General features: G+C 33.4%; 1 protein-coding gene across 2 annotated transcripts in view; it reads left to right on the top strand.

The window, feature by feature from the left end:
• The window catches only part of CFAP221 (cilia and flagella associated protein 221), a 96,905-nt gene that overhangs the window by 1,532 nt on the left and 72,146 nt on the right, over positions 1-23,227 (top strand). For both annotated transcript variants that reach the window (XM_074301820.1, XM_074301819.1), the window contains exons 2-5: positions 4,521-4,705; positions 9,196-9,296; positions 19,978-20,064; positions 20,223-20,318. In XM_074301820.1, coding sequence (XP_074157921.1) covers positions 4,567-4,705; positions 9,196-9,296; positions 19,978-20,064; positions 20,223-20,318 — 423 coding nt within the window. In that variant the 5' untranslated portion in view covers positions 4,521-4,566. The remainder of the gene's footprint in view (positions 1-4,520; positions 4,706-9,195; positions 9,297-19,977; positions 20,065-20,222; positions 20,319-23,227) is intronic.

The following is a 23,227-nucleotide window of genomic DNA, read 5'->3' as shown; positions in this document are numbered from 1 at the left end:
TCTTTCTCTGGGTGTAGGTGGTTCTATTCATTATAAATCAATTGGAACTGATTTGGATCCTCTCATTGTTGAAGAGAGCCACATCCATCAGAATTGGTTATCATATAGTATTGTTGTTGAAGTATATAATGATCTCCTGGTTCTGCTCATTTCATTCAGCATCAGTTCGCGTATGTCTCAATGAGTGATATTTTTAACGTGAAAAGATAACCTGGAATCAAATTATAATGTAAAACAGAAGAATTTATGTTTTAATCTAAAGACATTAGGGAGCCACTGGAACTTCTTGAGCTGCTCTTTAGGAGCATCAATTTTCTATCAGATGGAGGATGGATTGAAGAGAAGTAAAACTGGTTTCAGGGAGTCCAATTAGGAGACTGTTTTAACTGTTCAAACAAGAAGTCATGAGCCTAGACTAAATGGTGACTTAGTGAAGAGTATAATATGAGAGATATTGAGGAGGTTGAACTGACTTAGCTACCAATAGGGATGGAATAATTCATAATAAATAGTTACAGATGACTCTGACATTAGAAACCTAAACAACTAAAAGAATGATGGTATTCTCTCCAGGAATAGGAACGTTAGTGGGAGGGATGAGAAGTTCTATACAGAACATAGTGAGTTTAAGATGCCTATGGGACATTCATTTGAAGATGTTAAACTAGCAACAGTCCTAACTAGAGTTCAGGAAAGAGATGAAGGCTGGATGTGTAGGTTTGGACATAATTAATCTAAAGAAATTAATCCATGGGAGCTCATGTGATCTTTTAGAGGAGTGTAGAGAGAGAAAAGGGAAGATCCCAGGTGCTCAAGAAAAACTGCATAGAAGGCTTGAGTTAGAGCAAAACTTTGAAAGATGAATAGGATATGAATAAGTCCGTAGAGGCATGCAAAGCATAAATAAAAACATAAAAGGTAGGACTGAGAAAAACATGTTTCAGTGAATGTGTGTGTAGATCAGAATGGTTATAGTGAAGACTGAGAATAAAGTTAGATAAGTCTAGAAAAGTAGGTTGGATCCATAGTTGCCTTAAATGTCAGGACATGGACTTTATTCTTTATTCTGTAGATAGTGAAAAGTTTTGAGCAATGGAGTGAAATTATGATTGTTATAGGAAAGTTTTATCAAGAAACTACAATACAATCAATTTGAAAAAGAAACTGAAGACAAGAAGAACAATTACATTGCTATTGAAATAATCCAGATAAAGTGATAAAGATCTCAACTATGTTGGTGCTTGTAGACTGGATAGGAAGAATCAGGGGAAAAAAGATATCAGAGGGAGAATTCCTAAGACTTGATGTTAACTGGATATGGAGCTGAAAAGAAAGAACAAAATATAAATGAGTTTTCAGATCTAGATAGTTAAAGTGATTTTATCTTTATTAGAGATAAAAAAGTCAGGAGTGGAAGAAAATTTTGAGAAGGTGATTGAGATAGCAATTGAGTATAATTGGAAACCAAACTGAATATTGGATTAAAAGTCAGATCTAGAGATAAAGATGGATTGTGACTTTGAAAAAAGTTGATAATTGTTACCGGGTGGGGGGAATAAACTCTCTGAATTACAGATTATGTTAGAAGAGTAGAGGTTATAAGGATTGAACCTTAGGGAATACTTGATTTTAGGAAGTAGGAGAAAGAAGAGGACTTAGCAAAAGAAGGAGAAGGAACATTCAGAAATGAGAGGAGAATCAAGATAGTATAGTTGTCACCAAAATCAAGAAAAGAGAATTTCTAAAAGATGGTGAGGAATGAAAAATCAGTATTATGGAGCAAAGAGGGAAATGAGAAGGAAGTCTTAGGTGGCACTTCTCAGTAGGGTTTTGAGTTAGCTTCTAAAGTCCTGAGGCTTCAATAATGATCTTCAAATTTCTAAGAATTTAGTGTGTCAATAACTATCTTGTACAGAAAGAACAAAAAGAAAAGAACAACAGGATGAACGTACAAATTCACAGATTAATAGAGTTCAAAGAGGTCTCCGAGAGATCATGTCCAGTCACTTCATTTTACAGACTTGATGAAGAGACTTTCCAAAGTGACAACAATTACTGACATCGCTGATACTAGAACTTAAATCTCCTAACTTCTCTCCGAAGGACTTCTTTCACAACACAACTTTGCTGTATTGTTTCCCCTTTTCTTAGAATACTTTCCTTTAGTTTTTTAATCTACAAAGTTTCTATTTATAATTTGAGATCCATCACAAGCTCCCCCTCCCCCTAAAAAGCCTTCCTGGAGTCCATGCCAATAGTTCTTTCTCTGATCTACTAAAATATTTATTGCATATACCCTTGATTTTATGTTTAGCCATATAATTTCATGTTTTAAATTATCACTTTATGTGTGGTATTATTTCACCAATTTGCTTATGGAATCTGAGAGCAGAGGCAGTATTTTCATCTATTTTTCCCATAGTACAAGAAGCACCTAGAAAGTATAAATGAATGTACTTAGATAATTTTGTCATGAAAAAGTCTATTGATTAATTGAATGGAAGGAAAGAAGGAAACAAGCATATATTAAATACTTATTTATTAAGAATGGGGCATATGCCCTCCATTGGAGAATGGCTGAATAAATTGTGGTATATGAATGTTATGGAATATTATTGTTCTGTAAGAAATGACCAGCAGGATGATTTCAGAAAGGCCTGGAGAGACTTACATGAACTGATGCTAAGTGAAATGAGCAGGACCAGGAGGTCATTTCAACAACAACACTATATGATGATCAATTCTGATGGTGTGTCCCTCTTCAGCAATGAGATGAAACAAATCAGCTCCAATAGAGCAGTAATGAACTGAATCAGCTACACCCAGCAAAAGAACTCTGGGAGATGACTATGAACCACTACATAGAATTCCCAATCTCTCTATTTTTGTCTGCCTGCATTTTTTATTTCCTTCACAGGTTAATTATATACTATTTCAAAGTTATTTTTGTGCAGCAAAATAACTGTATGGCCATGTATACATATATTGTATTTAACATATACTTTAACATATTTAACATATATTGGTCTACTTGCTATCTGGGGGAGGGGATGGGGGGAAGGAGAGGAAAAATTGGAAAAAAAAATTTTGCAATTGCCAATACTGAAAAACTTCCCCTTGCATATGTCCTATAAATAAAAAGCTATAATAATAAAAAAGAATGGGGCATATGAAGTTTTCAGGGAAGACTAGTACCTCTAGTGTGAGGGCTTGCTGAACCTTTTTCAGGGCTGCTCATCCCTCATTGGTGTCCACCTTCACCCTATTCTCACCTGAGTCTCCAAAAAGCTGTAGCATATGCAATGGCCACATAGATGTAAAATTGTCTTGTCAAACAGGCTAACCCAGATTGAGGCAACCAATAAGTTTTCAAACTGTTGCTGGTTAGGGGGATGTCTTCCCCAAATATGTGAAGACTTTCCCTGGCAGATGGGTGGATGAGAACAATTTGTTCCAATGGTCATGAAAAAATAGGTACTATGGAGTGCTTAGAGTTCAGTCAAGCATCAGAACCAAGATCATCCATTGCATCCTGGGCCACTGCCAGTCACATTAAGTTTTATTCTGACACTGAACTTCTATGATTTTGGAAAAGAAAAATTAATGACTTTATATAATTCTTCCTCACTTAAATCCGATTTACTCACAAATTATGACACCAAGTTATTGGTCCTCTTAGAAAATGAAGAACAAACAAGAAAAAATACTTAATAGGGTGCAAGCATTGTGTTAAACTTTGGGGATACATGTACAAACAAAAAAACCCTGCCCTCAAGGAATTTATATTTTAATGATGTGTGGGAGATAGTTTATGAGATCTAAGGGCTTTAAGGCCAAGTGAATGTCCTTCCAGGTTTAAATTAGGTACTTGAAAGAACTTGTTAATAGTAAAGAGATAATACAATGAAACAAGAGAGCTGTGAAATTGTTTTTAGACATATTTAAAATTACATATCTTCATCTCTTTGAGATGATTTAGGTATAGTTTTGCCTATTGGCAAGGACCTTGATGACTTTTCTCTTGATATGAAGGCTAAAATTTTCATAACTAATTATTTAACTTCTCCTTGAAATCTTCCATCTATTCTACTTTCAAAACACGCTTATTGTTTGGGAATGTGGGAATTGTGTGGGAATCAAGGGAAATCTTCTGATTTCCCACACACAAATTTCTTAAAGTTTAGCAAATATAAGTTTACCCCTTTGCAAATTCCAATCATTATTCCTGGTTCTTCCCTTTGCAGCCAAACAGGACAGTTTAATTCCTCTTCTAAGTGGTATAGCTATTTGCTCACTCCTAAATGTTCGTTTCCAAGCTAGATATTCCTAGTTCCTACAGTTGATGCACATATAACATGGACTTAAAGCCTTTTGCCATCCTCAAATCTTTTTCTTGATACTCTATCACTATCCTTAAATCTAGAATCACAAAACCAGATACAATACTTTAGCTAATAACTGGGAGTTAAAATGCCTGCAGTTTCTCTTTTTTATATATGCTTCCCATGTGCTCTCTTCAGGTGAACTATTGACCAAAATATATGAGACTGCATTTTTCATAATAAAATGGAGGTGATAAATTCAGCAGAGATAAAACCGAGCAAAGATAAAAGATCACTTTCCAGCATATCTCCTGTTCTTCTGGCCAGCCTAGTAGAAGAGCCAAAGAAAAAAAAGGAAGTACCTAATCACCTACTAGAATCAAGTAAGTGATCAGGATATAGATCTTGTTTATCACCAAGCTTTTTTCCAGATGAGAATATAAATCACAGATCTGTGATGTATAATATTTTTAAAAATGTAAGTTAAATTTTTGTGCTAAATTAGTTAACATCTTATGGATCGATAAAGTGATAATTTATTCAGATTAATAATATGGCCACTCTGTTAATAGATAAATTTACAGAGTCAACTACCATTAAAAATTTAGGTAATCCATAGTTCCAGTTCTCTGGAAAATGAAAGCTTCGTCTAGTATTTTTATAAGTATTTTAAATTTTAGGAATGTAGCAACAGTGGCCATACTAGGACCTGCCTCTTTATTATTTAACCTATTTGAATTGAGGTAACTAAAAAACCAGGTTAGCCATTATATCTTATGTTTCTGCATTCAATTTATTGGGATATGTTTTATTGGTTTAGATGAAATATATGAAAAAATATGGTCTTGTACATTCATATAGTTGGAAAAGGGAAGAGTATTTCAATAAGCAAATAATAGCTTAGTGCTATTTTTAAAATAATTTTGACCTTCACATCCCCTGAAAGATCAGGTACCTCTAGAGATCTGCAAACTACATATTGAGAGCTATTGTGCTAAAGTAATCTGACTTTAAAAATTTTTAAATACATATATATATGTATATATATATGTGTGTGTATATATATATATACATATATAAATAACATTTATCCACACAAATATTATTCCTTTCAAAGTATTCATCTTTGGAAGCTAAACCCTTTAAGTAGATATTGTACATTTTGAGGACTTATCTTTTGAAATTGAATTATTAAAAGTAATTCTAAAATCAATCAGTAATTCTAAAATCAATCAGGGGCATACCTTCAAAAATAGCTTCAGTGGTGATAAATTCTCATCCATTGAGGATGGATTTGATTTTTGGAAATTACTAAAAGTATTGGATCCAAGGCTGATAACTAAGATAAGATAGTCAAGCCAGGCAAGAAGTGAAAGGTGACTATAGAATGTGACTATAAAATAAAGAGAATGGCTTCCTAGTGTGGCCAATTAAAAGTCTCTAAAGAATATATCCAGACAGGTTCACAAAATGTTTTCAGCAGTGATGCCATTGGAATACACATATAAATTCATTCGATGAGTGATAATAGCTTATATTTACATGGAGCTTTAAGATCTGCCAAGTGTTTCACGTATATGTTTCATTTGGTCATTATAATAACGTCATAAAGAAGGTACTGCAGTATTATTATTCCATTTTGCTGGAGGGGAAATTGAAGCTGAGAAAAATGAAATTATTTGTCCAGGGTTATACAAGTCATAAATATCTGAGATAGTATTTGAACTCAGGTCTTTCTGACTACAAATCATACACTATCCACTATGTTAACTAATTATTTCTATTGGAGAGATATCTAAATGTAAATGTTTATAATGTAAAACAAAACATCACTGAAACTTTAAAAAGTTTATATACATTGTGTAAAAGTATAAACTTCTGTTTGAAAAATTGGTATTATAAGTTTATATACTTTGCCAATTTTTCTTTTAAGGGAGGATCAACTGGTCTTCCCATAAGTGAAGAAGTACTATGTATCCGTCATGGGCTTGTTGCTTTGGTCTACTAGGTCTACTGGGTTTCCTTTCTCCTTTGGATTAGGAAACATGCCTTATTTACATATGGGAAGAATCAGTTGATGCATGCAGTTTGAGACATCTTTGGTTAAAGGAACTTGAAAAAAATAAAATGATATTACACCCCTACATAGAGTACATATTTTTGATAAAAAGCAAATGGAAAAATTGATTCTGAACAGTCAGGGTTATTGTGATGAGAGCATGTATGTGAAAGTATCTTGAAAACTAAATAAATGCTATATGCAAGTAATGTCTTGTTATTTTCATCCAGTTTTGATTTGTGGTCCATTTTTCCAACCTCTGAAATCACTTTGTATTGTTTGTATATATGATGCATACATGTATATTACACATATACATGTGTGTATTGTTTATATATACACACACCATTATATGTTTATGAGCATATGGATATGCATGCATGTATTTATACATTATATAAAATATGTTACATTATATATATATATATAATTGTGTATATAACATGCGTATATTTGTAAATGTCTAACATTTTCTCCTCATTTTTTAATACTACTTTAAGTATTTCAGTGTGTTTAGGAGTCATACAAGAAATAATATTTTGGTGAATCTAGAATATCTCTTTGGTCTGATATATATCTTTTAAACACAATGGCAACTACTATCATCTAATCCTCTATTGATGACATTGAAAAATAGGGTTAAAGACATATTTTTGAACTCACAGATTTTCAAGTTTGGCACAAAGCTGAAATAATAAATTCTGATAACTGAGAAGACTGTATAGAACTTTAACTGTTTGGAGTTCATAATCCTCATAGCTTCTAGACTATGACGTGTCATACTATTCTAACTAAAGTCAAATCATTACAGTGAAGTACTTTCAATTTCTTGGAAAGTCATGGAGTAGAGTAGAAGGTAAACTAATCTTGGAGTCAGAAGTGAAGTCTTGGTGCTGATATTTAATAGCTATGTGAGTTGGATATATCCTTTCACCTTCTGTGCCTTGGTTTCCTCATATGTAAAACTGGTATAGCCATAATCATACTACTACCTCATGTTATTTTAAGGGAAGGATTTGGTGAGTTGTAAAATACATAAATGTGGATTACTTTTCTTATTTGTTTACTGTAACAAAATATAAATGCTTACTTAGTATTTTCAATAGATTGCTTACTAAATATTAAATGATCACAAAATGCTTGTCCTTTTAGAGATCTAAGTTTTATAATAATAATTTATACAAAACAAAAAACCCCTCTTTTATGTTCCAACAAAATCTGGAATGCTATTATTTAATGTGACTAATTTTTTCCAAAATTATTCATTTTCCCTAATAAAATCAGCAAAACAGCAACAAAATTAAACAAAGTAACATTTTAAAATTCTGATACAGTAGAAAAAGCATTTCATTTGGAGTTACATGACCAGATCCCATGCCATCTTACTACCTATATACACTATTGACTACGATGACTTCAAGGATCCCAGACACCAATATTCTGATCCTATTATTATTCATGAAACCCCCTCCTTTTTTTTATACTTGATGAAAGAAAAATCATGTGCCTTCATTTTTAACATAACCCCAATAGTATACATTGAATATATCATTCCACTTCTGTTGATTTTTATTTTCCTTTATGTAATAGAAATCAGTTCATATGTTGTTCTTGTAATTCTGCTTTTTCTCTTAGCATTGGTTTCATAAAAATCTTTTCGCATTTCTTTGTATTTCTTATAATCTTTAATGTGTAATAATGTTTCATAAACTTCATATGCCACAATTTGATGATGGATTTTCTATTTAAAAAGCTTTATTTTTATTATGAATTTGTTATTATTAACCATCACAAATGTGAACATTTCAATATACAAAGAACCAAAAAAAAGATGATTGTATATGAAACTGTGGACTTCTGTTATGCATAACTTGCTTTAAAATATGTATGTTAAATTTAAAATGAAGCTACAAAACTGCTCTGTCCTTTTCTTTTTTCTTTTGTATATTTTGAATGTTTCGTTGATACTTTTCTTTCTTTCTTTCTTGACATTTCTCACACTACCCACTAATTTGCTTTTTCTTTCTCATAATAAATAAATAGTCAAACAAAATACAGAGATGATGATTTTTCCAGAAGAGATTTAACAAAAATGAAAAGGACAGATAGCTTCCTTAAAGGCAGAAGCAGCTATATGGCCCAGTGGCATGAGTACTGCTCTCAGGAAGATCTGAATTCAAATTTTTCCTTACTCAATTAACAACTGAATGTCCACAAGAAAGGCACTTAACTTTTGTGAGCTTCATTTTTCTTATCTATAAATTAGAGATAATAATAATAATACCCATCTCATGAAGTTTATTGTGACAACCAAAGGAAATAATATAAAGTGTTTTTGCAAATCTTAAAGTACTAAATGCTAACTGCTACTATTTTTGACAATAACAATAAAAATGCATGTGGTTAACCTTGTTGAAAGTTATGACTTGCAATGCCTTAAAGAGCAATAAAGTTTTGTTTTTTTTGTTTTTTGTTTTTTTAATATCCTAAATTTGAAGCACAGGAAAAGCTGGATAGCTTTAAAAACAATGTGGAATGTTTGTTTTAGTTTTGTGGCTTTTCTTTTACAGGTAAACAGCCTGAAATGAAAATTCATGGTTTTTAATTCTAGCCTGAAATGGAAATTCAGGGGTTTTAATCCTTTTTTTTATATTCTGCTGTGTACACAGAAGTGGGTTTCCCCCCTCATTTTGCACTTGTTTAAATTAATATTTAAAAAAAATACTCTAAATTTAAAGGAATCCAGTTTAAGATAATTAGTCTTGATTTAATTTTTCTATTATTTTTCATGCTGTATTACATTTCTATGGATAGAAATTTTTACAAAGCTTGAACAAAATAAAGTTGTAAAAGCAGAACCTGGAATAATACATTTTGGAAGCTACAAAATAGGAGAATATCATGAACAGATTTTGGTAAGTATTTTTAAAATAGCATGAATAAGGCGTAATAAGAACAATCTAAATTTACTGAATTTATAACACACTTTTAGCTTTTCTATTCACTTGTCACTTAACAATCTGGATTTCATCTCCATCACTCAATTGAAATTATGCTTTCTGAGGCTACCATTGATTTTTAATTGATAAATCTGATGACCCTTTCTTGGTCCCCATATCTCTTCACTTTTCTTTTGACACAATGGACCAGTCTGTCCTCTATCTTCCCTGGCTTTTTTTTTTTTTTTGGATACTTTCCTATCTTGGTTCTCCTACCTATCTAATCAGTTCTGATCAGTTTTCATTACTGAAATATCATATATGCCCTTTCCTCTAATTGTGCATGGCTCTGCATTGCATCAAATCTCACTCTGTTCTCTCAGTGACTCTCACAAGCTTCCATGGATTCCATGATCATCTCCATACATAATACAGATTTTTCTACCTGGTCCTCATCTCTCTCCTGAACTCTAGTCCCACATCAGAAAAATGCCTATTATGCATCAACTAGATTCCCTGTAGCTATCTCAAAGTAAATATTTCCAAAACAAAGCTCAATATCTTTCTTCATTAAATTCATACCCATCCTAACTTGCTTTTTCAATTTCTGTTGAAGATACCACCATCCTTTCAATTACCTAAATTTACAACTTTGGAGAAATCCTTAACTCATTCTTTCTCCTCAATCCCCTCTTCCTATCCCACATCCAATTAAGTGCCAAGTCTTCTTGATTCTGTGTTCACATTTTGTGCATAAGTGTGTTACCATTTCATGTATCAGTGGTGCATGGGATCATCTTTGCAGAAGTTTTTGTATACTTTTGTGTGTGAGATGTGATCACAGGGTAGGATCCCTGCTTGCTGCAGTAAGCAAGCCAGGACTGGGTGAAGCAGACAATTTTCAGGGCACCTTTTCTAGCTCTTTCCTCACCAGATGAGCAGTGTAGTCCTTTAAAAATGCTAATTGTTATCCAGGGGATTCTCAAATCCTATTGCTCTTCCAGTGGGAAGACAAACCTATGGTCTAGACCACCTGTGTGTAGAATTATGATTACAGCTCACAGTGTATCTGTATCTGATGCTTTGTTACCATAGAACTTTTAGATTAAAAATGGTAAAATGATATGGGTGATGTTTTTTATTTATGTATAAATGGGATTTAAGTGAGGAAGAATTAAACAAATTGTCAGCCTCATTTTCTCCTCCAAAGTCATCAGAGTCCAGGGATAGAAAAAAATCAAAACAATGGGCAATAGTTTGGGATGCAGTGGATGACCAAGGTGTCTTCAATGTCTAGCCAAGCTCTACATACTCTACAATGCTTGCTTCAGCTGCCTTCATGGCATGGTCTTCTTTCTCTTCAACACTATCTAAAGTAGAAGGAGAGTAGGTGCATGATTTTTTTATTTTTTTTCTCTCTTTTTAAATTAAAGCCTTTTATCTTCAAAATAGATACATGGATAATTTTTGACATTCATCCCTACAAAACCCTGTGTTCTAATTTTTCCCCTCCTTTTCCCCTACTTCCTCCCCCAGTCAGCAAGTAATCCAGTATGTATGTGTTAAACATGTGCAATTCCTCTACACATATTTACACAACTGTCATGCTGCACAAGAAAAATCAGATCAAAAATAAAAAAGAAAAAAGAAAAAACAAAATGCAAGCAAACAACAAAAAAAGTGAAAATACTATGGTGTGGTCCACATCAGTTCCCGCTGTCTTCTCTCTGGGTGTAGATAGCTCTCTTCATCACAAGATCATTGGAACTCGTCTGAATGATGACTGTACACTCAATACAATTTCTGAATCTGAGATGCAACAAAGTATGAATCGATTCTCTGCTGGCTGTACTAATTTTGGCCTAATAATGAACACCAAGAAAACACAAGTTCTCCAGCATCCAGCACCACATTATCCATACACAGAATCATCAAATGGAGAAAATGGAGAGATTATAGCAAATGAAGAAATTTTAAATGCTGTAAATAAGTTCACTTACCTTGCTATTATACTTCCAGGAATGTACAACCTGATGATGAGGTTGACACAATATTTGGGAGGCTCCAAAGGAAAAAGTGGGAGAAAAGAGGTATTAGAATTGTTGAGAAACCTGGACAGTATACCAGTACCATCCCAGGAAACTGAATTGTTTTAGGAAGATTCTGAAGATCACCTGGCAACATTAGGTACCAAACTCTGAGGTCCTTAATCAAGCTAAACTACCAAACATTCAAACACTACTGCAGGTAGCATGATCCAATGGACTAGTCTCGTTGTTTGTCCAAAAGATTATTTTGCAAAGAATTCATAAAAACAGGTGCTTACATGATGATTAGAAGCAGCACTTTAAGGACTCTCTCTCAAGGTCTTTCTGAAAAATTTGGAATTGATTGTAAGACATGGGAGACACTGGAACAGGACCACCCAGCATTGTATGCCTCCAAAGCAGAACTGCAGTAGCTCAAAAGAAACTTTAGATTTGCAAATTTAGAGATCTCACCAGTCCATTGGTCTGATACACCATACCACCTTGACTCCACTATAGTGGTCATTTTTTCTTAGTACAAAGGAAAAAAAATTGTACTGATAACTTACAGTCTCTTTTCTCCCCATTATATTTTCTGTGCAATTACCAAATAATATTTCTAAACCACAAATTTAACCAGGTCATTCCTTTGCTTACACTGAAAATTTCTTTATTAGTCACAACTTTCAGAATACTGTTGAGGCAGAGCTAAGATGGCAGAGAAGCCACACGCAACTTTCTAAGCTCTCTCTTACCTTCACCAACTATTTAATTCAGCCTCAAAAATAGTGCTTGGCTGGTAAAACCCATGAACATTAGAAGTACAACAACTTACCAGCCTAAGATAATCTGGAATTTTGTCAGGAAAGGTCTGTCCTGAGGGGTGGGAAAAGAGCAGCATGGGCAGTGATAGAACTAGAGGCTAGCATATTGTGCAGATCAGGCTGGGGAGGCCTCTGGGGTTAGAAAAGCTAGAAATAGATGACTCTGTCATAGGCTTATTGCTCTATTTTGCTTGCAAAACAGCAGATCAGCAGAGAAGTCAAAGCCACTTAAAAAAAACCAGAACCTAATAGGATCTGGCTATACCCACCCAAAACCGGAAGTTACTCAGCACAGATCACAGCACAGCTGTGCAGCACCTTCTGTTGTACGAGGCTTTTCTTTGGGGCAGTTAAGAACCTTCAAGGCAAGGGGACACAGCCTGGGGCAGCCTCTAATCTGCACAGTTCGGGGCTCTGCGTAAGACAGTGGAACTTCCATAGCAGTGTCCTGGGGTAGAGACATTTCCAGTCTGTGCACCTGGGTTATTCGCTGATCAGCCCCACGGGGGGCTTTGGCCTGGGGTTTTAACACTTTCACTGTTCAACCTCTAGCCTCAGGGCAGCTGCTAGGCCACACAGTGGGGATTCTTCACTGGGCACTTCAGCAGAGTGCTAACAAGCTCTGAATCACTTCCGGTGGGGGGGAATTCTCTCCTAGAGCACCCTTGTATCTTTGCAGCCCATTCACAAGACAGCTGCTGTCCATATACCTATCCCTGTTCTGCAGAGGAAGCTGGTAACCTCCTTGCCCTGAAGGCAGACCCTATAGGCTTTTTAAAATGAGTAAAAAAATTAAAAGAACGATAGATAGCTTCTATACAGAAAGAGAACAGGTTTGCAACCCTGAGGAGACTAATAGCAAACAGTCACCAGATAATACTCTGAAGGGGAATGTTACCTGACCCCCATCACATAACTCTGTCCTAGAAGAGACTATTAAAAACCTTAAAAGAGAGAAGAAAAATGGGGAAAGGAAAGAGAAGCTATGCAACAGAGTAAAAACTTCCTAAAATGTGAATTGGAAAAGATAAAGAATTCCCAAGAAAGTAAGATTTGTGAATTGGAAAAAGAAAATAATTTACTAAAAAAAAAAAAAAAATTAGTGAAATGGAAAAAAAATTCCATAGAGCAAAACAACTCATTTAAAAACTCAATTGGACATATACAAAAAGAAGTAAAAAGAAGTTAATGAAGAAAATAGCTCATTAAAAATCAGAACTGAACAAATAGAAATGAATGATTCATTGAGACACCAAGAATCAGTCAAGCAAAACCAAAAAAATGAAAAACTGGAGAAAAACGTCAAATATCTACTTGGAAAATCGACAGACCTGGAAAATAGATCTAGGAGAGATAATCTGAGGATTATGATAAAATTATGATAAAAAAGAGCCTAGATTCTATTTTACAGGAAATCATCAAAGAGAACTGCCCAGAGGTAATAGAATCAGAAGGTAAAATAAGCATTGAAAGAATTCATTGAACACCTTGTGAAAAAGACCCTAAAAAAAAAAACTCCCTGAAATATTGTGACCAAGCTGCAGAACTATCAGACTAAGGAAAAAATATTACAAGCAGCCAAGACAAACCAATTCAAATACCACAATAAGGGTCACTCAAGATCTGGCTGCTTCCACATTAAAGGATCATAGGGCCTGGAATCTGATATTCCAAAAGGCAAAAGAACTTGGAATGCAGTCAAGAATAAACTACACAGCTAAATTGAGCATTTTGTTCCATGGAAGAAGATGGATATTTAATGAAACAGGTGAATTCCATTTGTTTCTAAGGAAAAAAACAGATCTAAACAAAAAAAATTTGAACAATAGGACTCAAGAGAAGCAGAAAAAGGTAAAAGGAACTCTTGAGAACTCGAGTATTTCTGTTGTGGATATGCATAAAGACTACATGTATAATTTGATTTTACTGATATCACATATAAAAGGGAAGTAGAAATGGAAAGGGGATAGTGTCAGAAAATGGAAAAAGGGAGATAAAAAGAGGGAAATTACATCCCAGGAAGAGGCAAAGAAAACTTATCATGTCTGAGGGAATTTAGAGAGGGGGAGAAACATTGTGTAAATCATACTCTCATCAGAATTGGCTCAAAGAGAAAATAATTGACATATTTGTTTTACAGAGAATTCTCTCTCACCTCATTAAAAAGGGGAAGAGGAAAAGGGAAAAGGAAAAGAGTAATAAGGGAAGGGTACAAGAAAAGGGAAGGAATTTAAAGGGAGGGGGGAAGGATACTAAAAAGAGAGGGCTGCGTGATGCAAGTGGGGCCCATAAGTTTAATATTGGGGAAGGGGTTCAGGATGGGCAAGAAAAAAAAACATAATCTGGGGAGAATATGATGGCAGGAAATACAAAATTAGTCATTTTAACTGTAAATGTGAATGGGATGAACTCTCCCATTAAGCAGAGGCAGATAACAGACTGGATCAAAAGTCAGAACCCTACAATATGTTGTTTACAGGAAACACATTTAAATCAGGGAGATACATACAGAGTGAAGGTAAAAGGCTGGAGCAGAATCTATTATGCTTCAGGTGAAGTAAAAAAAGCAGGGGTAGCCATATCTCAGATCTCAGATCAAGTAAAAGCAAAAAATTGATCTAATCAAAAGAGATAAGGAAGGAAACTATATTCTACTAAAGAGTAGCATAGACAATGAAGCCATATCAATACTAAACATATATGCACCAAGTGGTATAGCATCTAACTTCCTAAAGGAGAAGTTAAGAGAGTTGCAAGAAGAAATAGACAGCAAAACTATAATAGTGGGAGATCTCAACGTTGCACTCTGAGAATTAGATAAATCAAACCACAAAACAAATAAGAAAAAAAATTAAAGAGGTAAATAGAATATTAGAAAAATTATGTATGATAGATCTTTGGAGAAAACTGAGTGGTGACAGAAAGGAGTAGATTTTCTTCTCAGCAGTTCATGGAACCTATACAAAAATTGACCATATATTAGGACATAAAGATCTCAAAATTAAATGCAGGAAGGCAGAAATAGTAAATGCTTTCTTTTCAGCTCATGATGCAATAAAAACTACATTCAACAAAAAGTTAGGAGTAAATAGACCAAAAAGCAATTGGAAACTAAATAATCTTAACTTAAAGAATGATTGGGTGAAACAGCAAATTATAGATACAATAATTTCACTCAAGATAATGACAAAGTTGAGACATCATACCAAAATTTGTGGGATGCAGCTAGAGTGGTAATAAGGGGAAATTTTATATCTTTAGAGGCTTACATGAATAAAATAGAGAAAGAGAAGATCAATGAATTGAGCTTACAACTTAAAAAGCTAGAAAAAGACCAAATTTTTAAAACCCCAATCAAATACTAAACTTGAAATTCTAAAATTAAAAAGAGAAATTAATATTGAAAGTAAAAAAAACTATTGAACTAATCAATAAAACTAAGAGTTGGTTTTATGAAAAAACCAACAAAATAGATAAAACTTTGGTAAATCTGATTAGAAAAAGGAGAGAGAAAAAACAAAGTGTTAGTCTTAAAAATGAAAAGGGGGAGCTTTACACCAATGAAGAGAAAATTAGAGAAATAATGAGGACTTACTTTGCCCAACTTTATGCCAATAAAATCTTAAATTAGATAAGAACAAAAACAACACAGAAAATCATACCCAGGATAATACACCATGATTAAGTAGAATTTATACCAGGAATGCAGGACTGGTTCAATGTTAGGAAAACTATTAGTATAATTGGCCATATTAATAATCAAATTAACAAAAAACATATGATAATCTAAATAGATGCAGAAAGAGCATTTGATAAAATCCCACATTCATTCCTATTAAAAACACTTGAGAGTATAGGAATAAATGGACTTTTTCTCAAAATAATTAGTAGCATCTATTTAAAACCATCAGTAAGCATCATTTGTAATGGGGATAAATTGCAACCATTTCCAATAAGATCAGGAGTGAAACAAGGTTGCCCACTATCACCATTACTATTCAATATTAGAAATGCTAGCTTTGGCAATAAGAGTTTAGAAAGAGATTAAAGAAATTAGAGTAGGTAAAGGAGAAACCAAATTATCACTCCTTGCTGATGATATGATGGTATACTTAGAGAACCCCAGAGATTCTACTAAAAAGCTATTAGAAATAATCCACACCTTTAACAAAGTTGCAGAATACAAAATAAACCCACATAAATCATCAGCATTCTTATATGTCACTAACAAAATCCAACAGAGTTACAAAGAGAAATTTAAAGTAACTTAACAATAGTATAAAATATTTAGGAATCTATCTGCCAAGGGAAAATCAGAAACTATATGAGCAAAACTACAAAACACTTTACACACAAATTAAGCCTGATCTAACCAATTGGAAAAATATTAAATGCTCTTGAACAAGGCAAGCAAATATAATAAAGATGACAATACTACTTAAATTAATTTATTTATTTAGCGCTATATCAATCAGACTCCCAAAAAACTATTTTAATGACCTAGAAAAAATAACAAAGTTCATATGGAAAAACAAAAGGTCAAGAATTTCAAGGGAATTAATAAACAACAACAACAAAAAAATCAAATGAAGGTGACTTAGCTGTACCGTATCTAAAATTATTAGTTACCAAAACCACTTGGTATTGGCTAAGAAATAGACTACTTGATCAGTGGAATAAGTTAGGTTCAAAGGACAAAATAATCAATAACTTTAATAATCTAATGTTTGACAAACCCAAGGACCCCAGCTTTTGGGATAAGAACTCAATGTTTGACAAAAATTGCTGGGAAAATTGGAAATTAATATGGCAGAAACTAGGCATTGATCCACACTTAACACCATACACCAAAATCAGGTCAAAATGGATTCATTACCTAGGCATCAAGAATGAGGTTATAAATAAACTAGAGGAACATAGGATAGTTTACCTCTCAGACCTGTGAAAGAGGAATGAATTTATGTCCAAAGAACTAGAGATCATTACTGATCACAAAATAGAAAACTTTGATTACATCAAATTGAAAAGCTTTTGTACAAACAAAACTAATGCAGATAAAATTTGAAGGGAAACAATAAACTGGGAAAACATTATTACAATCAAAGATTCCGATAAAGGCCTCATTTCCAAAACATATAGAGAATTAACTCTAATTTATAAGAAATCAAGCCATTCTCCAATTGATAAATGGTCAAAGGCTATGAACAGACAATTCTCAGATGAAGAAATTGAAACTATTTCTAGCCATATGAAAAGATGCTCCAAGCCATTATTAATCAGAGATATGCAAATAAGACAACTCTGAGATACTACTACACACCTGTCAGATTGGCTAGAATGACAAGGAAAGATAATGTGCAATGTTGGAGGGGATGTGGGAAAACAGGGACATTGATACATTGTTGGTGGAATTGTGAATACATCCAGCCATTCTGGAGAACAATTTGGAACTATGCTCAAAAAGTTGTCAAAGTGTGCATACCCTTTGACACAGCAGTGCTACTACTGGGCTTATATCCCAAAGAGATCTTAAAGAAGGAAAAGGGACCTGTATATGCAAGAATGTTTGTGGCAGCCCTCTTTGTAGTGGCCAGAACTGGAAACTGAGTGGATACCCATCAATTGGAGAATGGCTGAATAAATTGTGGTATATGAATATTATGGAATATTATTGTTCTATAAGAAATGACCAACAGGATGATTTCAGAAAGGCCTGGAGAGGCTTACATGAACTGATGCTGAGTGAAATGAGCAGGACCAGGAGATCATTATATACTTCAACAACAATACTGTATGATGATCAATTCTGATGGATGAGGTGGTCTTCAACAATGAGATGAACCAAATCAGTTCCAACAGAGCAGTAATGAACTGAACCAGCTACACCCAGAGAAAGAACTCTGGGAGATGACTATGAACCACTACATAGAATTCCTAATCCCTCTATTTTTGTCTACTTACATTTTTTATTTCCTTCATAGGCTAATTGTACACTATCTCAAAGTCCTATTCTTTTTGTACAGCAAAACAACTGTTTGGACAAGTATACATATATTGTACTTAATTTATGCTTTAACATATTTAACATGTATTGGTCAACCTGCCATCTGGGGGCAGGGAAGGAGGGGAAAAATTGGAACAAAAGGTTTGGCAATTGTCAATGCTGTAAAATTACATTACAGATAATTTCATTATCTGGTAAATAAAAATTATAATTAAATTAGAAAAAGAATACTGTTGATGATTTGGTGACAGGATTACAGGTGGTAGATTATAAGTGTTGACTGAAGTCTGGAGTTGCAGAAATGGACAATGTGTTAACTTATACTAATTAATTATAAGGCAGGAAAGTGTCACTGGGAAATGACAAGGATGATTTTTTTTTAAGTACCAATTAATAATTTTTACAAATTCCACTCCTAGTATTTTTACCTTTAAACTATTTTAAAATGATTTTTATCCTAAAGCTATTTTCCTTCTTGTTGTTCAGTTATTTTAGTTATATCTGACTCTTCATGGCCCCATTTGGAGTTTTCTTGGCAAAGATACTGGAGTGGTTTGCTATTTCCTTTTCTAAACTTTTCTAAAACACTCTAAAAAGAACACAGATATTAATAGCAGTACAAAAATAATAATTTACAATATTCATTTGTAATAGCAAAAACTATAAACAAACCTATATATCCAGTTATTAAAGAATAGCTGAACAAATATGGCACATTGATAGAGTAAAAGTGTTATAAAATGACCAATGTGAATATAAGGAAATTCAGAAAAATCTATATGAAGACATAAAAAGTGAGAACAACAGAACCTTAGCTATCTGTAATAGTTTGTGTGTGTCTCTTTGTGAAATGTGTAAGAAAAAGATAACAAGGACAAATGTAGAACTTCAGCAGGATTTGAAAAAGGAAAGTGAGCAAGTTTAGATCTTTTTTTTTTTTTTTTCATTTTCCTTTGCTTTTAAGAAGTGTTTATGAAAGATTGTATTTCTAATTTTGTGTTTATTTGATTATTTGTCTTTGGGGATGGCTACTAGATTTGTGATATTTTAAAAAATCCTTAATATTCTTAAGTGTTAGAATTAGTTTAAATTACCTTATCACAAGATATCATTCTCTCTCTCTCTCTCTCTCTCTCTCTCTCTCTCTTTGTGTGTGTGTGTGTGTGTCTGTCTGTCTCTCTCCCTTTCCACAATATTATCTATTTCTGAAAATGTATATATCATTCTGCAATTTCAGTCCAACATCTCTTTTTTCCCCTTGTTATTCACCTTTTAGAATAACCCTTCCAAATTCTTAAATTGTTTCTCTTTTCATAGCATAAGGAAAAGTCAAAATCTTTCCTCCTTTTAATCAAAACTCCTAACTTGCCCCATTATTTTGATATTTCTTATTTCTCTATCCTTGATACAGAACAAGATTTAAGACTGACCCACTTTAAAGTGAATATGTCTTTCAATAAAAAAAATTTGCATTAAATTGTTGAATGAAAATAATTGTATCCTTTTTATTTAAAAAATAAATTCATTAAATGTTTTTCAGTTACTTAACAATGATTTTGAGAATCTCTAACAATGTTAGAGAATCCAAAATGTCCCTCATATATGAAAATGGTGCTCTCTAAAGGAATGGCTTGTGTTGGGTCAGCCACCATTTGACCTGGTTCCTCTATTAGTGATCAGTGGCATGTGACACTAGGCAGTAGGAAGGTCCCTTAGCTCAGTTGGTCAGACCACAATATCGAACAAATTAGTAAGAAAGTACTTTGTATTTATTTTAAATATATCTTTTATTTTCTCCACAGAATCTGATCAATATTTCTGATGATGTCATAAATCTTCATATTTTACCCCCACAAACCAAATATTTTGAGATCAAGTACATTAAAAAAGTAAGTATTATTGACAACCTATTTCCTTCTGTTATTTCTCATTCATTTTTAGTTTCTTTGTTACATGTCAGCCTCTGCTTTTACTGTGCTTTTTTATGGCAAATAATAGGGTCATATCTGTCAATCACAAATTGATGAGAACTCACTTGATCTTGCAGCATCGTCTTGTTCCTGGCCTGTCCCTTAAAGTGACAGTTGAATTTTCTCCAGATGAATGGCGTTATTATTATGATTGTATCCGCATTCACTGTCAGGTAAGCTTCTAAAATGTCTATAAGAATTGAGATTCTTGGTACACATATAAGAAGATGAAGGATTGCTGTGGAGTTGTATTTTGTTTTGAGTACCAGAATGCTTTTATTACCCCATCAGCATTTTTGGAAGTTGTAAAGGGATTAAGTGATTTAATGAATGAGGGACCTATCCTATGAGTGAAGCAGACTAATGCTTAATACTTGTACTTGTAATAACAAAATTATCCCATCTTTCCAGTTTTCTTGTACCTAAAAATTATTGAACCACTTCAGGTATCAACCTTAACAAAATGATTAATTGTTTAACATAAATAAACTTTCAGAGTTTAAAATAGCAAACCCTTTCAGTGAGAGGCAATGTAAAGACATAGTGGATAGAGACAAAGCTGTCCTTGAAACCAGGAAGACTTTATATCACGTTCAGTCTCTAATACATACTGGTTGGCACACTGGAAAAGTCACTTAACTGATCAGTTCTCTGGGTAGCCCTTTAAGAAAAGATATAGTCCTGACATGATAGGGGAAATTTCTCTTTGGGGACTTAAGTAGCAAAACCATTTTTAAAGGTTTTTGTTTGTTTGTTTGTTTGTTTTTATTAACAACTTGGGGTAGAACTATATACCTGTCAGATTGACTAAGATGTTAGGAAAAGATAATAATAAATGTTGGAGAGATTGTGGGAAAACTGGGACACTAATACATTGTTGGTGGAGTTGGGAATTGATCCAACTATTCTGGAGAGTAATATGGAGCTATGCCCAAAGGGCTATCAAACTGTGCATACTCTTTGATCTAGCAGTGTGTCTACAGGGTCTGTATCTCAAAGAGATTATAAAGGAGGGAAAGGGACCCACATGTGCAAAATGTTTGTGACAGCCCTTTTTGTAGTGACAAGCAACTGAAAAGTCAGTGGATGCCCATTAGTTGTGGAATGGCTGAATAAGTTATGATATATGAATATAATGGAATATTACTATTCTACAAGAAACGATCAACAGGATGATTTCAAAAAGACCTGGAGAGATTTGAATGAACTGATGCTAAGTGAAGTGAGTAAAACCAAGAGAATATTGTATATAGGGACAAAAAAGATTATGTGATGATCAGGTGACTTGACTCTTTTTCAAGAATGAGATGATTTAGGCCAATTCCAATAGAATTGTGACATTTAGAGAGATGACTATGGGGACTGAATGTGAATCACAATGTAATATTTTCACTTTTTTTGCTGTTGTTTGCTTGCTTTTCTACTTCTCTTTTTTTGTCCTTTTTGATCTGATTTTTCTTGTGTAACATGATAAATGTGGAAATATGTTTAGAAGATTGCACACGTTTACCTATATTGGATTATTTGCTATCTAAGGGAGGGATGTGAGAAGGGAAGGAGCAAAAGTTGGAACAGTTTTTCAAGGGTGAATGTTGGAAACTATCCTTGCATGTATTTTGAAAACAAAACAAAAAAAGCTATTATTAAAATAAATTTGGGATATAGATCTTTCTATAGCATATTATACATTCACATCTTTTAAAAGTTTTAAAGTTCTTTAAAATTTTTAAACCGTTTATTATGTGTTTCTTAATTGTCCATGATTCAGAATTATTACTACATTTATCAGTTGTGTTGTATATAAAGAATACTTTCACAGGCTATCTGGATTTGTATTAGTATTTGCTCCTATTCTATATATAGCCTTTTTCTTTTTTAGGAAGAGGGAAGGGGGCAGTTGAGGTTAATTGCTTTGCCCAGTGTCACATAGTTAATTAGTGTCCAAGACTAGATTTGAAGTCAGGTCCTCCTGATTCCCATGGCCAGTGGTCCACTCATTGTGCCACCTAGATATTTCCCCTGTGCTAAAGTCCCATATGGGGCCACAGGACTGAATTTAAGAGTTACAAAAAATTTGGCAACAATAAAAGGTATCAATCTGCCAAAATTTAATTCTTTATGAAAAAAATAAACTAGCACATTCATCTCATTAGTATGTAAATTTGCTTTTGTCTTTAATAAATGGTAAAATTATATGTATAACAAACAATTGTTTTAAAATAAATTTCTTTATGATTTATTATCAGTAAATGATTGATTTGTAGACTTATTTTATATAACTATATACTCAGGGTCACATAAAAGTATCTCAGGCGAAAAGGGGTCGCAAGTAGCAAAAAGTTTAAGAAGCCCTGTTCTATACTATCCTTTTAAAAATTCTTTTATTTGCATTAATAGGAATGCTAACCTATCCTGCTGCTTCTAGGCAGGACTATGACCCAGGTACCTGCTTATCCTTTCTTAAAAATCTTCAGAATATGCCGGCAGGGTATGCTACAATTCATTCTTTTAGTAATTCTTTGCCCTTGCTGAAAATGAACACTTAAAGCCTCTAGTTTTATAGAAACTTAAAAGTGTGTTATAATAACAAATTAGTCTAAAAATTTAAAAGAATAGTAAAAGTCATTATAAACTAGAGAACTCCAGTGAAAAAACATATTCTGAGGTTAAAAATAGCCCTCAACTAAAACTGAGGTAAATATATAGCATCAGTTTGCAATGTATAGCTCCTGAGCCCCTTTTGGAAGAGAGGTGAGGAGGGAAAGAACACAAGGGCAAAGCTATTTTTATAATGTTATAAAGGCATTTTCATTTTTAATATGGTAAATATAAATAGATATATCTCACATAAAAGCTCTGTAGAGTTTCTTAAGACTCTTTTTAAGAATATAAAGAACAAGTTTGAAAACCCCTGGTTTTGTAACATTTATCTGATTTTAAGAAATTTTAAGAAATTCACCCATAATATTCCTGAATATTGTTAAACTCTCTGGGGCCTAATAAAACGACAATAACAGTACTTGTAACACCTCTAGGGCTTATTGTGAGACTAAAATGAGATACTTATAAAATACTTTATGAA

The sequence above is a fragment of the Sminthopsis crassicaudata genome, chromosome 3, assembly GCF_048593235.1.
Source record: "Sminthopsis crassicaudata isolate SCR6 chromosome 3, ASM4859323v1, whole genome shotgun sequence".
NCBI classification, from domain to species: domain Eukaryota; kingdom Metazoa; phylum Chordata; class Mammalia; order Dasyuromorphia; family Dasyuridae; genus Sminthopsis; species Sminthopsis crassicaudata.
This window is presented reverse-complemented; position numbering and strand designations above follow the sequence as displayed.